Source organism: Neoarius graeffei, chromosome 14 (genome assembly GCF_027579695.1).
Source record: "Neoarius graeffei isolate fNeoGra1 chromosome 14, fNeoGra1.pri, whole genome shotgun sequence".
In the NCBI taxonomy this organism is placed as follows: domain Eukaryota; kingdom Metazoa; phylum Chordata; class Actinopteri; order Siluriformes; family Ariidae; genus Neoarius; species Neoarius graeffei.
Window position 1 is genome coordinate 30,004,965 of NC_083582.1, and position 22,979 is coordinate 30,027,943.

General features: G+C 37.9%; 3 protein-coding genes across 3 annotated transcripts in view; all 3 read left to right on the forward strand.

Moving 5' to 3' along the window:
• The first annotated feature begins 1,440 nt into the window (after positions 1-1,440).
• On the forward strand, positions 1,441-4,618 carry gdf10b (growth differentiation factor 10b). The gene is made up of 3 exons (XM_060938795.1): positions 1,441-1,807; positions 2,816-3,702; positions 4,014-4,618. The coding sequence occupies exons 1-3, from the start codon at positions 1,609-1,611 to the stop codon at positions 4,203-4,205; spliced, it is 1,278 nt and encodes a 425-aa protein (XP_060794778.1). The 5' UTR covers positions 1,441-1,608; the 3' UTR covers positions 4,206-4,618.
• Positions 4,619-8,362: 3,744 nt separating this feature from the next.
• On the forward strand, positions 8,363-10,707 carry gdf2 (growth differentiation factor 2). The gene is made up of 2 exons (XM_060938796.1): positions 8,363-9,234; positions 9,707-10,707. The coding sequence occupies exons 1-2, from the start codon at positions 8,910-8,912 to the stop codon at positions 10,588-10,590; spliced, it is 1,209 nt and encodes a 402-aa protein (XP_060794779.1). The 5' UTR covers positions 8,363-8,909; the 3' UTR covers positions 10,591-10,707.
• A 5,557-nt stretch (positions 10,708-16,264) lies between these two features.
• rbp3 (retinol binding protein 3) overlaps positions 16,265-22,979 on the forward strand; it is a 42,831-nt gene continuing 36,116 nt past the window's right edge. Inside the window, exons 1-2 of the mRNA XM_060938797.1 lie at positions 16,265-17,452; positions 17,575-17,765. Of these exons, the coding sequence (XP_060794780.1) occupies positions 16,265-17,452; positions 17,575-17,765 (1,379 nt within the window). The remainder of the gene's footprint in view (positions 17,453-17,574; positions 17,766-22,979) is intronic.

Sequence of the window (22,979 nt, forward strand, 5' to 3'; positions counted from 1 at the left end):
TTTACATCAATAATTCTGGTATTACTGATACAATGTATATTAAATAATTAAGTTTATAGTTCAGTCATTCTCTTTAGTAGATAATTGTTTACTTGACTGTACATATAGTCCTTTTAAATTCAGTTGTTTTCTCTGGGATCTAAAATTTATTTTTATTCAGTACATGATTATTTGATCCCTTTAACTTGATGCAGTGTGATAAATATGCCGATTACAATCGGAGTGTATAATGTGGAATAAAACAATCAGTGCTTTGGATTATATATTGGAATTTTTTCTCGTGTATAAGGGCTCATGGGTGTATGTAAGGGAAAAGTACAGATTTTGTAAGGGCATGGGGAACTAAAGGTTGACATGTACCATATGTTATAGGGTCATTTGGTCCCTTTGAGGCAAGGCAAGGCAAGTTTATTTATATAGCGCATTTCATACACAGTGGCAGTTCAATGTGCTTTACAGAGGTAAAGGCAAAACAATAAACAATAAAAAATAAAATTACATAAAATAAAGGGGGAAGAAGAGAGAAAAATAAAAAATGAGAATTAAGCAATAGTAGAAATAAAGTAATAAAATGAAGTAAAAGTTCAGTAAAAAACAGCAGAATAAAATGGAATAAAAATTAAGTAAAAATTAAAACATGAAAAGATAATGACATTTATCAGTTAGCAGAAAGCATCTGAGAACAGCTTGCAAGCTGTTCTCAGATGCTTTCTGCTAACTGATAAATGTCTTTAATCTACTGTAGATTTGAAGCTGCCAACAGCAGGAGCATTTTTGATGTCCTCTGGGAGTTGGTTCCATAGCTTGTACTGCATAGTAGCTAAAAGCTGCTTCACCACACTTTGTTTTAACAACAGGTTTTACCAGTAAATTTTGCTGCTGATCTGGTAGATCTGACTGGGTTAGGCCGCTGCAACATATCAGAGAGGTAATTGGGCCCTGTACCATTTAGAGATTTGTACACCAGCAGCAATGCTTTAAAGTCAATTCTGTAGCTTACTGGAAGCCAGTGAAGGGACCTTAGAATTGGAGTAATGTGCTCTGTTCTTTTTGTTCGTGTGAGAACCCTTTTGAGAACTGCTTTTTTTTTTTTTTTTTGCAATTTTATTTTAAAATTGTATTTAAACAATTAGGTGTGGTATTAACTGAGATAATTATATAAATACAACTTCCTCACAAAACTAGTAAAACAAATAGACATTCCTCCACTTCAGTTTTCAACTATTCAGTAATATACAAATATTTTATTTAGTGATATGGGCCACATCATGGAAAAAAAAGTTTAAATAAAATATTACGTTTTGGCAACATCTTATGATACATATTTCATCCGATATGATATGCATGAATGAGCCCTTTTCAGCCATGTCACTGCATCAGGTCTTTTTTTTTTTTTCTCCCCCTACGCCCTCCTTGGTCTTGTGCAGGGTGAATGAAACAACTGCATGAGGCACTTCATGTGCGCGAGCTTGTATGAACCATCCTTCCTGGACTGCAGAAACATCACACGCGACTGAACCGCTTCTTATTCTGCCACCGCTTTCATGTCTTACTGTTTGATCGGATACTTTTGCTGAAACTGTCAGTATTAACGTGCACGCATGAAACATGGCGCTTATTTTCGTTTATGCGCTAAATATTTTTCTGCTTTTTGATTTGATGGAAGTAAAGCACACAGACTCGTTTAAACGGGATGCACCGAGGGACATGCTGGCTGTACATATGTTTAAACTGTACGAAAAATTGAACAAGGAGAGGAAATCACACCGGGACGAAAATACAGTTAGGAGCTTCCAGGCACTCCCGGGTAAAACAGGTTATATTTGTTTGTATGTGTTCATATATATGTTTTCACTTTTTTTGTGTGTGACTTTTTTTTTTTTAGATTTTAAATAAATTCATAATAATAATAATAATAATAATAATAATAATGTGTGATATAGAAATCCAGCTGTGATTATTTTTTATTTAAATACAATTAAATCTCATATTACATCCATTAGAGTGGGAGCCTCAAACAAATGCACATACTATACAACTTATATATGGTATATTTTGCTATGCTCCAAAACAGGATGTACAGTACGGTGCGAAAGTCTTGGGCACACTATTTTTTTTTTCATACACACTTTGTTATAGATTTCTGTTTTATGACTTTTACATTATCAAGTCAGTACAAAAGCATTTTACAGTTCCAAATGTTCATTTTCCATCACAAAATAAAAAAAAAGTTTGTATCTGAGCAGCATATTACATAAGAGACCACTTTTCAGATTAAAAAACATAATGAAGGCCACTGAGTTTTGCTGTAAAATTAAGAAGCAAGTGTGACAAAGTATTCAGAAGAATTGTGGCTGGTTCTGCAAGATGCTCAGTAAAACCTACAGCTTATATATCCTTATAAAACTGAGACTACTATTTTTTTTTTTAAAGCAAAGGGTCTTCTCACACCAAATATTGACTTTGTTTAATTTATTATGGCTTACTGCTGTTTATAGTATTTTTTTTTAATGTTGAAACATTTCACTTCCTTATTTTTAAGCTATTTTTGGTCTACAGCATTTCTTTACATGTACCTAAGAATTTTACACAGTACCATATATTTGCTTGTTTGTTTGTTCAACTATACTTTTTCTATTTGAGTTGCAGTCTTTCCTCAAAAGCTTATTAGGTATGTTGTCTGGAGGTTTTTCCAGTTATCATTCATCTACAGCAAAGTGAAAGTATCTTGACTATCATTTTAAAAAGCTGTAAAATCTATGTCTAAACAAAATTCTACCATGTTGTTTGTTTATTCTCAAATCTATTTTTCCAGTGTCTTCGTATGACAAGGTCCTCTTTCATTTCAATCTGACCTCTATGCCTAAATCAGAGGTGATCCTATCTGCAAGCTTACACTTCTTCAAGCAACATGGCAGGCTACGGCCCTTGAGCTGCCGAAGTTCCAGAGGGCCCTCAAGTCACAGCCATCACCTGCAGCTTTCAACTCCAGTAAAGCTGATTCTTCGAGGGATGTCACAAAATACGACCTTCAATGCCTATTTGGGTAACATCACATTGTCACCTCATAAGAAAGGCCACTGGCAGATGTCTGACGTGTCCTCGATTGTCCAATGGGCTCGTGCTCAAAATGAGCTCTTAATTTCAGTGGAATTTGACTTTGGAGATAGGCACAAATGGGAGCAGGATTGCTTCACGCCTCATGTTTCGCCTTATATTCTTGTTTTTGCCAATGACCTGGCCATAAATGAACCAAACAGCATCGCCATGAGCTTGCAGAGGTACAGCCCTGTGGGAGAAGAGAGAGGAAACAGACCACCCTTTGCCATGCCAAGCTCCAGGATCAGAAGAGAAGCAGAGCACTTACAGTATTTCCTTCCTGACGTCCAGTATGATGATCAAAAAAATAAGGAACTATGGTATAACACTTATTTTGCATTAAAGCCCAAAACCTTGTCCAAGAGTCAAGGTGGGAGACAAGGTCCTGAAGTCAGAAATAGAGGAAGTATAACTCAGGAGCTGAGCTTTGATAAAAGGACCATGAAAAAGGCTCGGCGTAAGCAGTGGAGTGAGCCTCGAGTGTGTGCAAGACGTTACCTGAGAGTGGATTTTGCAGATATTGGCTGGAGTGAGTGGATTCTGGCACCGAAAGCATTTGATGCCTACTACTGTGCAGGAGCATGTGGATTTCCCATGCCCAAGGTTAGATTATAATGAAACAGATAATAGTGATTTTTTTTTTTTGGTCAAATTTTCAAGCATTAGTAGACAATAACTTGTCAAATTTAATGCGACTAAGTTTAGCCTTTGTGAAGAATTTTAGAGGGAATTGATATTGTTACTCAATGATATTGTGACACTGTTCCTTCTGCAGAAATTGATTGCAGAAAGGATCTTCTAGGTGGTTAAATTGACTGTCATACAGACTCTGAATTGAACATCTTTATTCTACCCTGATTTTATATAATAGTGAACAATTCTCTGACTCTAGACTGTCTTCTTGTCACCTCTAGGTGGTTCAACCATCTAATCATGCCACCATCCAAAGCATTGTGAGGGCAGTGGGGATTGTTCCTGGAGTTCCTGAGCCTTGCTGCATTCCTGAGAAGATGAGTGAACTGGCTGTGCTGTTTCTCGACACTAGTAGAAACATGGTGCTGAAGCTCTACCCGAACATGTCTGTGGAGACCTGTGCTTGTCGATAAAGATGATCACCATTGGCGTTTTGCTACAGAGACTATGGACAATCTTTTACAAGACTTCCTTGTGGCTTTGGGAAGGCAAGATATGTATTAGCTGATCAGATGTAACCAGACACACAATTCAGTGGCAGATTTTTAAATGTCTGCATCTAAGAAACTCAAAACAACAAGAATAATGCTGTGTGACTTTACATAATGTTTTTATTGGTTTTGTATACAGTTAGTGTATTCATGTAATATAAATATTACAGAGAAGTATACCTTAAACTCACATAGAAATCTTCTGAAACCACTTGTTCAAAAGAATATTTTCCTAATTTCTTAACAGGCAGCATTTTAACATAGTTAAACAATTACTGATTCGGCCTTTAAATCATTTGTAAACATTTGGCATAAAAATAAAGTAACAATTTAACTCCCTGACCATATTATTTTCACAGGGAAAAATGGAATGATATTAAACCAAAATATAATTAATGAAACATTTTATTTATTTATTTTTAAATGCTTATTTGGTTCAAAGCATAGCTGGGTAAACTTTTACAAGGATAAATAATTGATACACACATTAATCTCTGTGAGATCTGCTTTGTAACAATAAATCAGTTCAGAGAAGAGAAAGCCTTTACACTGGAGTGGTGAAATACTGCTGCCACCTAGTGCTCTTTCATTCATAATTCAACACGAAAGACAAACAAATTTCTTTAATTAATTTCATATCAAGGATCGCATGAATTTTGCTTTGCCTCTCAAATATATTGACATAAACAGTATATTATTTTACATCAAGTCATTATTTAGCAGAAAGTTCTCACCCTCTTACACAATGTAATATTTTAAGCAAATTTATTTCATTACTCAGTTAATTAATACATTAATTTACTACTTAATTAATTTGGATTCAATACAGCCCTCCAAGTGGCACGGTGGTGTAGTGATTAGCGCTGTCGCCTCACAGCAAGAAGGTCTGGGTTCGAGCCCTGTGGCCGGCGAGGGCCTTTCTGTGCGGAGTTTGCATGTTCTCCCCATATCCGTGTGGGTTTCCTCCGGGTGCTCCGGTTTCCCCCACAGTCCAAAGACATGCAGGTTAGGTTAACTGGTGACTCTAAATTGACCGTAGGTGTGAATGTGAGTGTGAATGGTTGTCTGTGTCTATGTGTCAGCCCTGTGATGACCTGGCGACTTGTCCAGGGTGTACCCCGCCTTTCGCCCGTAGTCAGCTGGGATAGGCTCCAGCTTGCCTGCGACCCTGTAGAACAGGATAAAGCGGCTAGAGATAATGAGATGAGACAGCCCTCCAAATTAATTAAGTAGTAAATTAATGTATTAATTAATTGAGTTAATGTGTGGGTGGGGATGTGTTTTAACAGTAAGTTAACAGCAGGTTAACAGTAACTAATAAACACTGAAGTGTGGAACAACACAATAATAAATACCAACCAAAACAAAACATTGTAAAAAGAATGGTGGCCATTAGAGACATCCCGTAAATAATGATTAATCCTTTAAAAAATATGGGGGGGTATTAGTAAGTACATACTAGAGAGTAAAGAATTTCTAACTATACTTAGTCCAAAACAAATAGCATGAAAAAGGACAGAAGTCAGAAGCAAACTGTAGCAATAATAGTAGAGTTGAGTTACAGTTTTTAAATCCCAATCCACGGTGACCCTGACCAGAATAAAGCAGTTACTGAAGATAAATGAATGAACACGGCAAATGCATCACACTATGCCACACATGCAACTCAAATTTATATTAACAAATGTGGCTTTTCTTTTCCCTGCAACTTTTTTGTGGGTCTGGCAGGATCCCAGTCCTGATGTACACCTCTAGTCAGAGGGAAGGAGCTGAAACCTGACATATGTATGCCAGGTGGGAAGGTTCACAAGATATTGTTGGAACCCATTTCTTCATAAAATGAATTAATTTATTCAAATCCATTTATTTAATCAAATGTATTCCAGTGCAGATTTGGATGTTCAAGTGTTCTAACAAAGAAACAAAGCTTATCAGTTTATAAATCATTTGTGATTCTAGAAGTCAGAAGCAAATTGTAGAGATACAGTGGTGCTTGAAAGTTTGTGAACCCTTTAGAATTTTCTATATTTCTGCATAAATAGGACCAAAAACATCATCAGATTTTCACACAAGTTTTAAAATTAGACAAAGAGAACCCAGTTAAACAAATGAGACAAAAATATTATATTTGGTCATTTATTTATTGAGGAAAATGATCCAATATTGCATGTCTGTGAGTGGCAAAAGTATGCGAACCTTTGCTTTCAGTATCTGGTGTGACCCCCTTGTGCAGCAATAACTGCAACTAAACGTTTCCAGTAACTGTTGATTAGTCCTGCACACTGGCTTGGAGGAATTTTAGCCCATTCCTCCGAACAGAACAGCTTCAACTCTGGGATGTTGGTGAGTTTCCTCACATGAACTGCTCGCTTCAGGTCCTTCCACAACATTTCGATTAGACTAAGGTCAGGACTTTGACTTGGCCATTCCAAAACATTCGTTTTATTCTTCTTTAACCATTCTTTGGTAGAACAACTTGTGTGCTTAGGGTTGTTGTCTTGCTGCATGACCTACCTTATCTTGAGATTCAGATCATGGACAGATGTCCTGACATTTTCCTTTAGAATTTGCTGGTATAATTTAGAATTCATTGTTCCATCAATGATGGCAAGCCGTCCTGGCCCAGATGCAGCAAAGTAGGCCCAAACTATGATACTACCACCACCATATTTCACAGATGGGATAAGGTTCTTATGCTGGGATGTAGTGTTTTCCTTTCTCCAAACATAATGCTTCTCATTTAAACCAAAAATTTCTATTTTGGTCTCATCCGTCCACAAAACATTTTTCCAATAGCCTTCTGGCTTATCCCCATGATCTTTAGCAAACTGCAGACGAACAGCAATATTCTTTTTGGAGAGCAGTGGCTTTCTCATTGGAACCCTGCCATGCACGCCATTGTTGTTCAGTGTTCTCCTGATGGTGGACTCATGAACATTAACATTAGCCAATGTGAGAGAGGCCTTCAGTTGCTTAGAAGTTACCCTGGGGTCCTTTGTGATCTCACCAACTATTACATGCCTTGCTCTCGGAGTGATCTTTGTTGGTCGACCACTCCTGGGGAGGGTAACAATCGTCTTGAATTTCCTCCATTTGTACACAATCTGTCTGACTGTGGATTGGTGGAGTCCAAACTCTTTAGAGATGGTTTTGTAACCTTTTCCAGCCTGATGAGCTTCAACAACGCTTTTTCTGAGGTCCTCAGAAATCTCCTGTGTTCGTGCCATGATACACTTCCACAAACATGTGCTGTGAAGATCAGACTTTGAAAGATCCCTGTTCTTTAAATAAAACAGGGTGCTCACTCACACCTGATTGTCATCCCATTGATTGAGAACAACTGCTAATCCTAGAGGTTCACATACTTTTGCCACTCACAGATATGTAATATTGGATCATTTTCCTCAATAAATAAATGACCAAGTATAATATTTTTGTTTCATTTGTTTAACTGGGTTCTCTTTATCTACTTTTAGAACTTGTGTGAAAATCTGATGATGTTTCAGGTCATATATATGCAGAAATATAGAAAATTCTAAAGGGTTCACAAACTTTCAAGCACCACTGTAATAGTAGAGTTGAGTTACAGTTTCTAAATCCCAACCCACAGTGACCCTGACCAGGATAAGGCAGTTACTGAAGATAAATGAATTAACATCGTAAATACATCATATGGCACCACACATGCAACTCAAATTTATATTAATAAACATGGCTGTTCTTTCTCCTGCAACTTTTTTTATCTTGCCTTCCCAAAGCCTGCTGGGGGAAGCCATGGCCTAATGGTTAGAGAAGCAGCTTTGGGATCAAAAGGCCACTGGTTCAAGTCCCTGGACTAGCAGGAATGGCTGAAGTGCCCTCAAGCAAAGCACCTAACCCCCAACTGATCCCCAGGATGCTCTGGGTATGTTGTGTGTTGCACTGGATAAGAGTGTCTGCTAAATACCTGTAATGTAATTGTAGCCTATTCCTAGATTTGCCTTATATTCACTAGGGCATTCCTTTAAACAGAGACCCCATCCTTACAATCTAATTATGTGATTGAGAGACAAACCATAAATTGGTATGATAGTGCACAGGCCAATGTCCTTAATCCCACTAACCCAACAACTGACCAAAAACCATGAAATCAGAGTATGGAGATTTCGTATAGTATAATGGATTCAGACCACTTATTGATATTTACACTTGATTAAATATGAATGTAAAATTATTTTGTTGGATATGACATTTCAGCCACTTTAATGTATCACACAATAGAATATAGAGAGGCCATCAAAGCAAGAAACCAAACTCTCAAATCCTACAACTGACCCTGGAGGGGGATCAACATTCTTGTGTATCCTTGCATTTCAAGAATCTTACTCATTAGCCCCCAAATGTCTGTCGGATGTTTACAAAAACTTCATTAACCATAAGCCCCCAAATGATAACAAACCTTTAAACACAACATCAATTGTCCAGATAAGAATGACCAAACTGCTACTTTGGTGGTCAAAAGCATGCACTGTTTAATGAGCAAGTATGAGAGTGAACTCACAACAGAGGGCTTTTGTACTAGGAATCCCAATTTCAACATTTCTTCCTCAAAAGAAAGCCAGATGTAAAACATAGAGCTAGAGAACAATGCAGGGATTTCAATATTTATTGCTTCACCTATGCCTCAGTTTGGTTTGGCTCTGTGAGGGAAAATCAATAACTCAAGTCACTCAGCAAGAAGACAAGACGTTTGCTCAGAATCTGGAGGAAGACCTAGAGGGGCAAGACAACTTGGAAAGCTTTTTTGAGCCTCTGAAAGAAGACTTTCTAAAGATGCTGAACTTGTCAGGGGTTCCAGTGGAACAGAGGAAGGTTCAGCCTCCTCCATTTATGATGGAGCTATACAACAAATATGCTTCGGATATGTCCTTGGTTCCACATTCTGATGTCATTCGTAGCTTTGTCATACAGGGTAAGGTCAATTCAGTAATATGTTAACGAAAAACAACTACATTTATACATTTGTGAGCTAAAGTAAAATGCTTTGAGACAAATCTCTTTGATTACTCTCTGTGCTTTGACTTCTTAACTCATTAATCCAGTTTCACTGTATACCGTACCTCATATGTTAGGGGACCCTATTCCCAGTCCTGTAATTCTATGTTATGCACATTGTCTGTTTTTTGTTTTCTTCTGTCACACTTAAGTGAGCTTATGATGAGCTTGATCATGAGTTGATGGTTTCAATAAGAAGATCTGAGAAAATACAAATTGCAAACCACTGCCATAACTCTTATTGAAGATTATAATATCAAGTGAAATTTCTATTGCTGAATGCGTGACAGTTCATTATAGTTAGAATTCTGTGCCTAGTTAGAAATTCCTTGCTAAGTAGAGTAAACTGCTATTAAATACAAAACTGAATCAGTTTATTTCTTTTGCAGAAGTGACCCAGTCAGTTATCAGTGAGGATAAATCTTCACACAGGCTTCTATTCAATGTTTCAATCCCCAGCTATGAAGAAGTCACTGTGGTCCAGCTCCAGCTCTTCATGCTGTGGCACAGAGGTCAATCAGCCTGTGATGACAGTTTTACTTCCATTAACATTTATAATGTAGTACACATGAAAAACCAAGAAATATTACACCTACTGGACAGGAAGGACATCAGTGACACAAAACACACATGGGAGGCTTTTGATGTAACAAGTGCCCTCCAGAGTTGGCTTCCTTCACAGCATGGAGCAAGTGAATTGGAGGTTGAGGTTCAAAGTCGGGGCTGTGGGTCATTCCAAGGGGGAGGCTTCAATATCAGCCTGAATTTGAAAGACAGCACCTCACCTGTTTTAATCATCTTTTCAAATGACCTTGAGAACAAGAAAAGAAAAGCCAAAACTGAGGTACATGAGATGATAACTCATGAAGAAAATAAGTTTTTATTGAGCATAAAGACCTTAGAAGACAGGGAGGTCCACCTGGATCACCATCATAGAAGAAAGAGAAACGCACGTAAGAACTATTGTCGGAGAACCTCACTTAAAGTGAATTTCAAGGATATTGGATGGGACAAGTGGATTGTTGCACCTCCTGAATACGATGCCTATGAATGTAAAGGTGTGTGCAATTTTCCTCTTACAGATGATGTAACCCCTTCAAAACATGCCATCATTCAAACTTTGGTGAATCTGAGTAATCCAAAAAAGGCCAACAAAGCATGTTGTGTTCCAACAAAGCTGGACCCCTTAACTGTCATGTACCAAGAGAATGGCATTATCACTGTAAGGCACCTTTATGAGGAGATGAAAGTGGCAAAATGTGGCTGTAGGTAGTTAGAAAAAAGCTGACTGCATAATCATACTGGTCATGTCTTAGGATTCATTTCTTCGAACTAGTATATTATGTGTATGCTTGTAATTTGTTTTTATTGTATTTAATGGAGGTTTTAAATGAAATGCCATTCATTCAGTCAGTCATCTTTAGTAACTGGTTTATCCTGGTAATAAATTTAAAATACTTAATAAAAAATATTTAATTAATAGTGCCATATTTATGTATTTAACATTGGTCTCAAATGCCATTCCATAGTTTTTTTTTAGTTTTTTAATGAAATTAAAAATAAAATTACATTTCAGCATGATATGGTTACATCAGGATGGCACGGTGGTGTGGTGGTTAGCACTGTCACCTCACAGCAAGAAGGTCCTGGGTTTGAGCCCAGTGACTGACGGGGGCCTTTCTGTGTGGAGTTTGTATGTTCTCCCCATGTCTGTGTGGATTTCCTCCGGGTGCTCTGGTTTCCCTACAGTCCAAAGACATGCAGGTTAGGTTAATTGGTGGCTCTAAATTGACTGTAGGTGTGAATGTGAGTGTGAATTGTTGTTTGTCTCTATGTGTCAGTCCTGTGATGATCTGGTGACTTGTCTAAGGTGTACCCCGCCTCTTGCCCATAGTCAGCTGGGATAGGCTCCAGGTTGAATTTAAGAACTTTATTTAAGGGTGACACTAAATATCATTATAGATAATTTACACGTGGCCCTCTAAATAACTAAAATAACTAACAAAGAATAAATTAAAAAAAAAAACTCTACAAAAGAAAAACTTACAATTTACAATTTAGAATTCATGAAAACTTTTAACTAAGAAAAAATTATTACAAATTACAACTTAAATTTCTTGAGGGCCGCAACAAAAGAGGCTAGCGATTTACACTCTTTAACGTCTCTTGGTAAAGCATTCCAGAGCTTTGGACCACTGAAACTGAATGTTCTTTCACCAAAAGAGTGTTGTATTTTTGGCAACTGCAGGTTGCTTTGTGAAGACCTTGTATTTTTAGAGTGAATTGCCCCAAATTTTTTAAATTTTGCTTTTAGATAATCCACTGCAAATCCATTTAAAGATTTAAACAAGAGATGACATTTCAAACGTCTGACTCGTACAGTAAAAGGTTCTATATTTAGGGCTTGAAACAGTTCGCTGGAAGGATGGTCCCATCTTACATCACATATAATGCGAGCTGCATGTTTTTGTAACATTAACATTGCGTTGTCGTGTTTTTGGAAATTATCTCCCCAAACTGTCCCACAATAGTCCATGATTGGTTGAATTAAAGAGACATAAAATGTTTTCCTCGCCTTGAATGTTAAAAAATGTTTTATTCTCCGGAGTAGTCCAATTCATTTTCGTATCTTTTTAGAGATATACTCCACATGATTATTCCATGATAGAGTGTTGTCAATTTGAATTCCAAGTAACTTGGAAGAAGAAATGGTTTTCAGCGTCTGTCCACCAAAATTAACTTCAAGAGAGGCGTCAGAATTGTGAATGTCGCGCAACTTTGGGGCACTGTAGACCACCATCACCTTAGTCTTTTCGCTGTTTAGGGCCATCTTGTTTTCTTTTGCCCATATGTCTATAGACACAAGTTCATTTTGGAGCATGGTTCCAACTTCAGCAAATGCTTTCCCACAGGCTAACTGAGTTGTGTCGTCCGCATACATCATGGTGGAGCTACTTTGTGTTTGCAGGGGCAGGTCATTCATGAAGATGATAAAAAGTAGTGGCCCAAGGATAGACCCTTGGGGAACACCAGATGTGATGGGGAGAGAGTCAGAGAAGTTGCCCACGACCCTGCACAGAATAAGTAGTTACAGATAATGGATGGATAGAATGGTTACATCAAATGGTCAGACAGTGGTGTTGATCTTAATATTGCTCCTTGCATGATCTGATATCATTAATTTATCTTCATGAAGCTCTGTATGCTGGTCAGGGTCACGGTGGATCCAGATTCTGTCCCAGGATACACCCAGGAAGTGGAATGCCAGTCTACCATGCACACACAGTCACAGATGCATTCATACCTCGGGGCAATTTAGAGTAATCCACTTACTGGCATGTTTTTAAGAGGTGGGAGGAAATAGGATAACCTGGGGGAAATCCACATGAACACAGGGGAACATGTGAAACAGTAGATTTAGACAGACAGCAACCCAAGCTTAAGATTGAACCAGCAATGATACTCACTGTGTGGTCTTGCCTAATGAATTATCCAGTATATGATGGTATATTTATTTAGCTGTTTTTCTTTTATTAAGATCCCTGAATACTTGCTTTTTAAAACCAAGAATGCTAAAATGCTTAGTGTATACTTAGTCATAAATTTGTATTTGAAACATAACTACAAACTTTAAGAAGCATAAGAATATAAAATAACATTTATAGCTTACCTTATATTACATAATAATATGAAATGATATGGTCACTTTATGTCATATGAAAAGTGTTGGTGTGTATTTATTTTGCCTGCAGTTTTCAGCTAAAAGTGTTTGTGTCTAGCATGTGTGCTCTTTATGAAAAGTACTTAGGCTTTACACTTAACACTTTTGCTCCCTGGATAATATGTAAATAGCTCCCTCTGCTGAATACTTTAGGGTTTTGTTGTTTTGGGTTTTTTTCCCCCCACACAAACAAAGATGATGTGTACTGTACTGAACTAATTTTGCCTCTGAGTATTTGCATCATATATAATGCTGATTATTAAGAAATATGTCTTAATAAAAAATATATTTAAATCATCCAACTGTCCTGAAGTTCTTTTCAGGTTCTTTCATGTTCAACAACTAGAACATACAAAACAAACCTGCTATTTATATGTTGAATTTATTTGGTGTTTTTTGATGATATTAAGCATTATAGTACACTTATCTGTCTATAATTTTTTTTACACTGAATATACTGTAAATACTGTATATTAGTGTAATAAACATTTAGTGTATTGTGTATCTGTTGGTTCATCTTAGCAGTTACCCCCTTTCTATTCTCACGTATCTCTATATAGGTCAAAGCTCCTGAAGTCTTAAGGTGAGACTTTCTATTGGCTGTGGGGAATCAGCAGACAGCATTGAATAAGAGACAGAGTATTAAAAGATCAGACGGGATTAAGAGTACAGTCCACCAATTAATATTTTGCAAAGGGGTGTTACATAATTGTGTATTGTTGAAATGACAAAGGGCTCTCAGTTCCTGGCTAAATCTTCTGGTATTTTGAAAAACATCACCTGGCATTGATAAATCTAAGCAATACTGTGACAGTTTATTTTATTTATTTATGTTTTTCTAAATGCATTTTAGTTGTAAGGAATAGAGTGATACAAAGTCATTCATCAAACAAAAATCCAACTACAATAAATATCATGTGTTAAGCTGTAATGTAACTACAGCTCTCCCTTTGGGTCTGGTAAGAAGGCACTGTACAACATTATCAAACTTAAATCAAGTTTTATATTTCCAAATCCTGTCCTGCTTTTGTACTGGCCTATGGCCACTGTTAAAATATATTTATACTGTTTATCCCACTGTTCCCTAAAGCATATTGTTAACTAGGGGTGGAAAATACTTTAATAATTGTACTTTGTTAATTGAGTTTGGGGTATTTATACTTTATTGAGTATGACTAAAATTAAATATGTTTGCTTAATTACATTTCCAAGACGAAAAACACTTGCTTTTTACTCCCTACATTTTCATTTAAATCAACAGAGTACTCATTACAAATCTCAAAAGTCTCTTCTCTCATCCAGCCAATGCCTGTATGGTACACATCAATTGAATGGGTTCAGCATCTAATCATTTCAGTTCAGCATCCAGTCAAGCTCATCACTGTAGAAAAAGTATCAGGAATTGCACCAATTCATCATCTGCAGTGACCTTCTCATTCTACACAATGTAGTTAATGCTATAGCTATGTATTTGTGTGCATCTGAAGCTGGATAAGCCACCAGACTGCAGGGCGGAACTTGAGGATGAGTACCCCAAGCCCTACCCTAACTAAAATGTTTTAATATACTGGAGTAATCAAAAACTCATAAAATTATGAAATTACAAAGATTGAATGATATTTTCTGGCACAACAGTGTAGTTGCTTTCAAACAAACGTCATCTTCAAACAGTTTTAGATAAGTAAGAAAAGTCAAATGAAAACATGACTAACTTAATTTCATCAGTTAACAATATTTACTTTTAAATACCTTTTTGTATTGCAAATAACCATTGTTACTATCTGAATTTCAATTTAGAAGAAGCAGTTAACATTTTTTTCTTTGCAGTTAACATTTTTAGTTTGGAATTTTTTGATGAGGGATAGAAATCTAATATGCCATGCACTGGGAGGCACCAGTAATCATGGATTCTCTTTGGTGACTGGCATAGTACTATTTTCTGAGGGGCTGCATCCCTACGAAAATAGTATTATGCCAGTCACCTCAGAGAATCCATAATTTCAACCGGAGCCTCTCAGTGCATGGTATTTTAGATTAATATAATCACTCAAGGGGTGGCATGGTGATGCAGTGGTTAGCACTGTTGCCTCACAGTAAGAAGGTTCTGGGTTCAAGTCTCGTGCTTGACTTGGGCCTTTCTGTGTGGAGTTTGCATATTCTCTTTGTGCATGTGTGGGTTTCCTCTGAGTGATTTGGTTTTCTCCCATAGTCCTAAAGGCATGTGTATTAGGTCATCTGGCTACTCTAAATTCCCCATAGGTGTAATTGCAGGTGTGAATGGTTGTTTATCTCTGTGCTGACCATGCAATGGACTCTCAACCTGTCGAGGGTGTGCCCTGTCTCTTTCCTGATGTCAGCTGGGATTGGCTCCAGCTTACCCATGACCCACAATAGATAAGCAGTGCAGAAAATGAATGAATGAATGAATGAATGAATAATTAATCAAACAGCTCCTCTGACTGACATCCAAAGGTTGGTGCAAAATATATTGGAAATTTTCAGAGATGTTCAGAGACAAGATCTCTGAAAAACAATTTACTGAACCAACAAATTTTTAATTTCTGAAATGGGTTTAGCAGCCAATTAGCCAGACAATTGCAGGCTGCCTTTCAAGCACAACATACCAAATTGTAGAGAGAATCCATAATGCACCCATTTCCCAACCATAAAAGTATAGAATGTGTCTGGAGTTGAGCCACGTGTTCACGCTGGTGATGCACTGAATGTTAACCAGAAAATATCTGCAGCAAAATTCCAGACATGACAGGAAAGGAAATGCTTTAGAAGGTTTTTTCAAGCATGTTAATTGTATAAGGCTGCATATATCTAAAATAGTACAGTACATGTAGGTTTGTACAAATGTTTCAAACTGTATTTAATGGAGGATTTAAATAAATATGAATTATCACCTATAACTGTATTTTGTATGTGTGTTGCTTTATATATTTAATTGCCAGCTCAATTGCCACATTCAGCTTTATAGAAAACAGCTACTGCTATAGATGTTTTGGGTCATGTGCTATGTAATAACCATATATTGTTCAGTTGTTAATGCCTTACTGACGCAACTGGGGTAATGAGATTAAAGGTTCATTGCTAGGAAAAGCCTCTTATGTGTGTGCTAACAAAAACCTGACTGTAAAAATAATCTCATTAAACAAACCTCTCTGCAGGAAGAAAAGTTCAGCAGACCTGACATCACTGTAGTCTCCAAGCCCAACCAGACATGGCTCAAGGTTTAGTACTGTTAGCAACACTGCTAGCCTTTAGCAATGATGTTCAGTGTAATTTTTCACCGACTCTTGTTACGGATTTGGCTAAAGTGCTTGTGGATAACTACTGCTCTCCAGAAAAACTGTCTGGTATGGAAGAAGTGATCGGTATGGCCACCAACAACACAGAGATCCTCAGCATCCAAGATACCAGTATACTTGCCAGTATGCTGACAGATGGGGTTAGGACTACAATTGGTGATCCTAGAATAAAGGTCACCTATGATCCAGATTATGTTCCAGCAGCACCTCCAAGAATTCATGACATCCCACCAGAGCAACTGGCTGCTGTGGTTAAGGGCACAGTAAATGTAGATGTCCTTGAAAATGACATTGCCTACCTGAAGATTCAACACATTATTGGGGAAGAGATTGCTCAGAAGATTGGACCACTTCTTCTGCACCATGTCTGGGATAAAGTTCTGCCCACCTCGGCCATGATTCTGGACCTTCGTTATGCTGTTAGTGGGGAACTGTCTGGCATCCCTTACATTGTCTCCTATTACACTGATGCTGAGCCTCTTATCCATATTGACTCTGTGTATGATCGTCCTTCAAACAGCACGACTGAGCTCTGGTCCATGCCCAACTTACTGGGAAAAAGGTATGGAACCTCCAAGCCCTTGATCATTCTAACAAGTAAGAACACTGTTGGAATTGCAGAGGATGTTGCTTACTGCCTGAAAAACCTAAAACGAGCCACCATTGTTGGAGAAAATACAGCTGGGGGATCTGTGAAAATTGACAAGATTAAGCTTGGTAATACTGATTTCTATGTTTCTGTACCTGTGGCTAAATCCACCAATCCCATTACTGGCAAAAGTTGGGAAGTCAAAGGAGTGGCACCGGATGTGGAAGTGAATGCAGAAGATGCCATTGATGCTGCAGTTGCAATCATTAACCTTCGTGCTGAAATCCCTGCCATTGTCAAGTCCACAGCTTCTTTGATTGCAGAAAACTATGCTTTTGACAGCATTGGGGCTAATGTCGCAGAAAAGTTAGAGGCTCTAGTGGCCAGTGGGGAATACAGCATGATTTCTTCAAAGGATGAACTGAAAGCAAAGCTCTCAGCTGATCTTGTCAAACTTTCAGGGGACAAATGCTTGAAAATTACAGACAACACCCCTGTGCTGCCGCCAATGGTAAGAAGTGATATAGTGGATTTTGTTTTTAAAATTTCACCCACTAGTGTGTGTGTGTGTGTGTGTGTGTGTGTGTGTGTGTGTATGTAGATTGTTCAAAAACTTTTTGTGTATGTTTACAGAGCCCTTCACCAGAAATAGTCGTTGCACTTGTTAAAGATTCATTTCACACTGATGTGTTTGAGAACAACATTGGTTACATGCGCTTCGACATGTTTGGAGACTTTCCAGAAGTTGCTGCAGTTGCTCAGATCATTGTTGAACATGTTTGGAATAAAGTAGTGGACACAGATGCTATGATCATTGACCTCAGGTAAACCATTTCATTTCTAGTTTACAGATGTGTAGAAATTGGTTTAAAACTGTACTCCACTTATTTCTTATTGTACTGTAATTTAAATGAAGTTTATTTATTTAGCACTATATTCAGAGTTGGCAACTTAACTCCAACAGTTATATCAATATTTATGCAGGGAACATTCTTAAAGGTGCACTATGTAGGATTTAGTGGCATCTAGTAGTGAGATTGCAACCAAAGAATACACTTACTTTATCTCGCCCTTCCTAAGCTTGGATTAGATCCAATGGTGGTGTTCAGGTGCAATAATATCTGTCTGCCAAGCCACAGTTTTACACCAGCAGTTTCATGGCCGTACATGTGGCTCCTTTTTTTTTTTTGTCGTCTTAGTGACTGATATGTTGATTGTTAAGCTAATCATTTGCGGTGGGCTTCTGACAAATTGGTGATAAAAACACTATAGGTGTCAAAACACTTGAAATTTACAATTTTTTTTCTGACAACAAAAAGTGTGGTATGTGGATTTGGTGTTTATTTATTTATTTTATTAAAGGATCCCCATTAGCTTGTGCCATAGCAGTTCACTAGTCTTCCTGGGGTCCCCAATTAAAAACATATCACATCATTTCAACAGTTAAGAAACATACAGATATGCATGCATTGCAAAATGCTAAGTGCAAGTTAAAAGTTCAAAAGTTCTAATATAGCAAAATACATGACAAAAATACTTTTACTAAGAAGTTCAGGAACAATTGTAGCAAACAGTTATAAAATGCACCTCAATTTTTAAAAAGTAAAATGCAATGCTACCACCTGTACATTGCTAAAGTACTCCTTTGAACACCTAATAAAACAATATAAAAATACAAACTATACAGCTTAAGCCGACACCTATATTAACCATTCAAAAGATACACTTTTAGTCTCTTTTTAAAGGATCTTTTGCATTTGTCTTGATGAATATCAAGTGGCAATTCATTCCATATCTTAATTGCTCTATAAAGCACAGTTCTTTTCAGTGAATTAGTTATTGGATTTGGTTGTACAATGTCACCCTTACCCGCTTTCCTGGTGTCATGTTTGTGAACTGTATTACAAAACACTACTTGATGTATCATAAACTCAGGTCTATACGTTTTCATTGTTTCACTAAGAAATGTCACTGTGCTTAGGGCCAGCCTATTCTCAACGCTGAGCCATGACAGCGTAGTCTGCATCTTATGGATGCTAGTTCTAGATGAACATCCTAGGACAAGCCTAGCAGCTCTGTTCTGAACAACTTGTAGTTTTGCCAGATCCTTTTTTGAGGCCGAGGCCCAGACAACTGAGCAGTAATCCAGATGAGATAAAATTAAAGATTTGCAGACTTGCTCCAGGATTTTAAATGGCACATATGGTGCACATTGTCTTATATAGTGAATACCACTGCCCATTTTTTGAATGATTCTATCTAAATGTTCTGACCATGACAGATGGTTGTCAATGACCATGCCCAGCAATTTCACCTTTTCCACTTGTTCTATGGGGTCTTTGGCCACATATAGCTCCAACTTTGGCTTAGTAGCCAGTTTGTGTCTAGACCCAAATAAAATACTCTTAGTTTTGGATATATTCAAGACAAGCTTGTTCAATGTAATCCATGCATACACAGTTTCCAGTTCTTGCGATATCACTTCACTAAGTTCTTTATACAGTAAGTATTAGCTGCACAATACATTGTAGAATCAGCAGCATACATTACCATAGTAGCATTTTTTTACTGCAGAGGGCAAATCATTAGTAAATATAGAGAAGAGTAACGGTCCAAGACAACTTCCTTGAGGCACACCACAAGTTATGTTATTGATATTAGATAAGCTGCCATTGTAGCAAACTCTCTGTGTTCTAGCACAGAGATAGCTCCTAATCAAGGAAATGGCATTTTGTGTGAAGCCATAGGATATAAGCTTTCCAATCAACAACTCATGATCAATTACATCAAAAGCATCACTGAAGTCTAACATAACAGCAGCCACTACCTTAGAGTTATCGATCTCCCTTAACCAATCATCTGTCATCTGAGTCAGAGCAGTACAAGTTGAGTATCCTTTCCTATATGCATGCTAGTATTTGGTGGTTAATCTATTGGAAGTAAAGTAATCCTGTATCTGAACATAAATGATCCTTTCCATAATTTTACTCAGCACAGGAAGTATACTTATAGGGCGACTGTTGGGTCCACTGAACGTTGATCTGCTGTCCTTAGGCAGTGGAATAATCTTACCCTCCTTCCACTGCCCAGGACACTTTCCAGTTAAAAAACATCTATTTAATATATGACATATAGGCCCTGAAATGTGATTAGCAGCCAGCTTCATTAACTTGCTATCAAGGTTGTCAGTGCCTGCTGAACCATAGGCAGGGAGGGACTCCAACAGCCTCTTGACCTCCTCTACATTAACACATTGAAATTTAAAACTACATTTCTTATCCTTCATAATTTCACTAGTGATTAAGTTAAAAGTGTTGGAATTAGTGCAGTGCATACTCTGCCTTAATTTGTGAACTTTACTTGTAAAAAAGTTATTAAAATAATTAGCAATATCTACAGGCTTTGTTATAAACTCACCATTGGCCTCTACATAAGGGGCACACCCATTTTTGTTTCTTCCCATGATTTCATTTAAAGTATTCCAAAGCTGTTTACCATCATGTTTTACATTACTTATTCGCTGTTTGTAATGTTCCTTCTTCTTAGCTTTGTTCAACTTAGTCACTCTGTTTCTCAGTGTGCAATATGTTTGTCTGTCCTCAGCAAAGCGAAATGTAACCCACACTCTTTTAGCTTCATCCCTTTCTTTCATTAACCATTTCATCCCCTCATCGATCCAAGGGGCAGCTCTACACTTCACTGTAAATTTCTTCATAGGAGTATGTAAGTTCACAATTTTCATAAAAATGTTCATAAATTCATTTAAAGAGATGTCTGGATCATCAGCTGAGCACACACCTTTCCAATCAATTCTTCCAACATCTCATCTCATTATCTCTAGCCGCTTTATCCTTCTACAGGGTCGCAGGCAAGCTGGAGCCTATCCCAGCTGACTACGGGCGAAAGGCGGGGTACACCCTGGACAAGTCGCCAGGTCATCACAGGGCTGACACATAGACACAGACAACCATTCACACTCACATTCACACCTACGGTCAATTTAGAGTCACCAGTTAACCTAACCTGCATGTCTTTGGACTGTGGGGGAAACCGGAGCACCCGGAGGAAACCCACGCGGACACGGGGAGAACATGCAAACTCCACACAGAAAGGCCCTCGCCGGACCCGGGGTTCGAACCCAGGACCTTCTTGCTGTGAGGCGACAGCGCTAACCACTACACCACCGTGCCGCCTTCTTCCAACATCAACTAAGAAATTATTTTCAATGAACCCCTTATATGACCTTTTGTATATGACCTTAGGGCCTGTTTTTGGTACCGTTAATTTTCTTGCTGTAGCTATAATATTATGATCACTGAAGCCTACAGGTAGAGAAATCGGCTTTGAGCACAACTCTGGGGAATTGGTGAAAATATGATCTATGCAAGTAAACGAAGTATGTCCCACAAAATTAGTGACTACTCTGGTTGGCATAGTAACAATTTGTGACAAATTACATGCATTAGCCAGAGATGATAACCTTTTCTTCAAAGAACAATTACTATCTAGCCAGTCAATATTCATATCCCCAAGCAGATAGATTTCAGTCTTTGAGTCAGCAACCCTGTCAATCATATCACACACATCATTAAAATACTGAGAATTTGTGCTGGGAGGCCTGTAGCAGCAACCAACCAAAACTGGTTTCAAGTGAGGTAAATGTATTTGTACCCACAGTGCTTCTACATTACTACACATAAATTCCTGACACACTTTTGAAGGAAGATAATTTTGTATGTAAATGGCCACTCCCCCTCCATACCTGTCTCTATCCTTTCTAAATAAAAATTATCCATCTAATGCAACCATTGAATCAAGAATAAAAGAGTCCAGATGAGTCTCAGTTACTGCAAGTATATGAATGTTGTTTACCTGTATTAGGCTGTACAATTCCTGAATTTTGTTCCTGATACTACATACATTTATGTGAGCAAATACCAAGCCTTTGTTAGGAAGTTTTAAAAGGTTTGTGTCCATGTTCCTTACTCAGATGCAAATGTCCAACCTTGTACAACCTTGTCCAACCATTTTTAGTTTGTTCTACAACCCTCAGACCCTTCGGACTTCTCTTCATTACCCCCAGGTGAACCACCCAACTTTACTACATTTCCATTTCCAGCTCCTTTTTTTGGAGGTTTAGCTGCAGGATGGATGATGAGTTTATCATAGCGAAGGAAAGCAATTTCCCCCCGCTCACGCGCTGCCTTCATAGCTGGTATGAGTTCTTTGCGTTTTTGACGAACCTCTTCTGGATAGTCCTCATTGATATAGACATTGGTCCCTTTTAGGTTTTTCGCTCTCTCCATGACTCTGACTTTGTCCTTATAACTCACAAATCTTGCAACAATTGGCCTGGCTCTATCTCCATTTGAGGTCCCAGTCCTCTGTATACGTTCAAACTCCATGCCTGAGAGTTTCAGCTTCTCAGCGAAGATCTGCCTCACCTTCTTTTCTGATTCAGCCCAGTTCTCGTTCTCAGACTCAGGGATCCCATCAATCATAATATTGTTTTTCCTGACCTGACTGTCCAAGTAGTCCATCTTTGGCAAAAATGAACTGATGTTCTTGGCAACAACAGAGAGATTTGAGTCTACTTTAGAAAGTCTAGTGGTTGTTCTCTTCTCCTTACCAAGGAGCTCATCAACATCTTTTTGTGTGTAATGGAGGCTCTCTTGCAATTCACTCATTTCCCTCCCCATTGCATCCAATCTCTTGTTACTTGTCTCCATCACAATTGTTAAAAAGCTCCTAAAGTTTTGCTCCTGCTGTACCAACATCTCTTTATAAAACAGTTTTTGTTGTTCCAACATTTCACACACCTGGGATAAAGTCACAAAATCCTCATCCTTTCCTTTCATTCCCCTTTTTGGTGACAAGGTGTTAGCTGCCAACTGCAAATCCTCTTCTTTTGCTTTTTTCCCTTTTTTTGGTGACATGTTGTTTTCTTCCAGTGTCAGGTTGGAGACGTGTATGCTGTTGTTTATATCCTGGTTGAAGCTGCTAGCTGGTAGCCCAGAGCTAGTCTGGTGGTAGCAAAA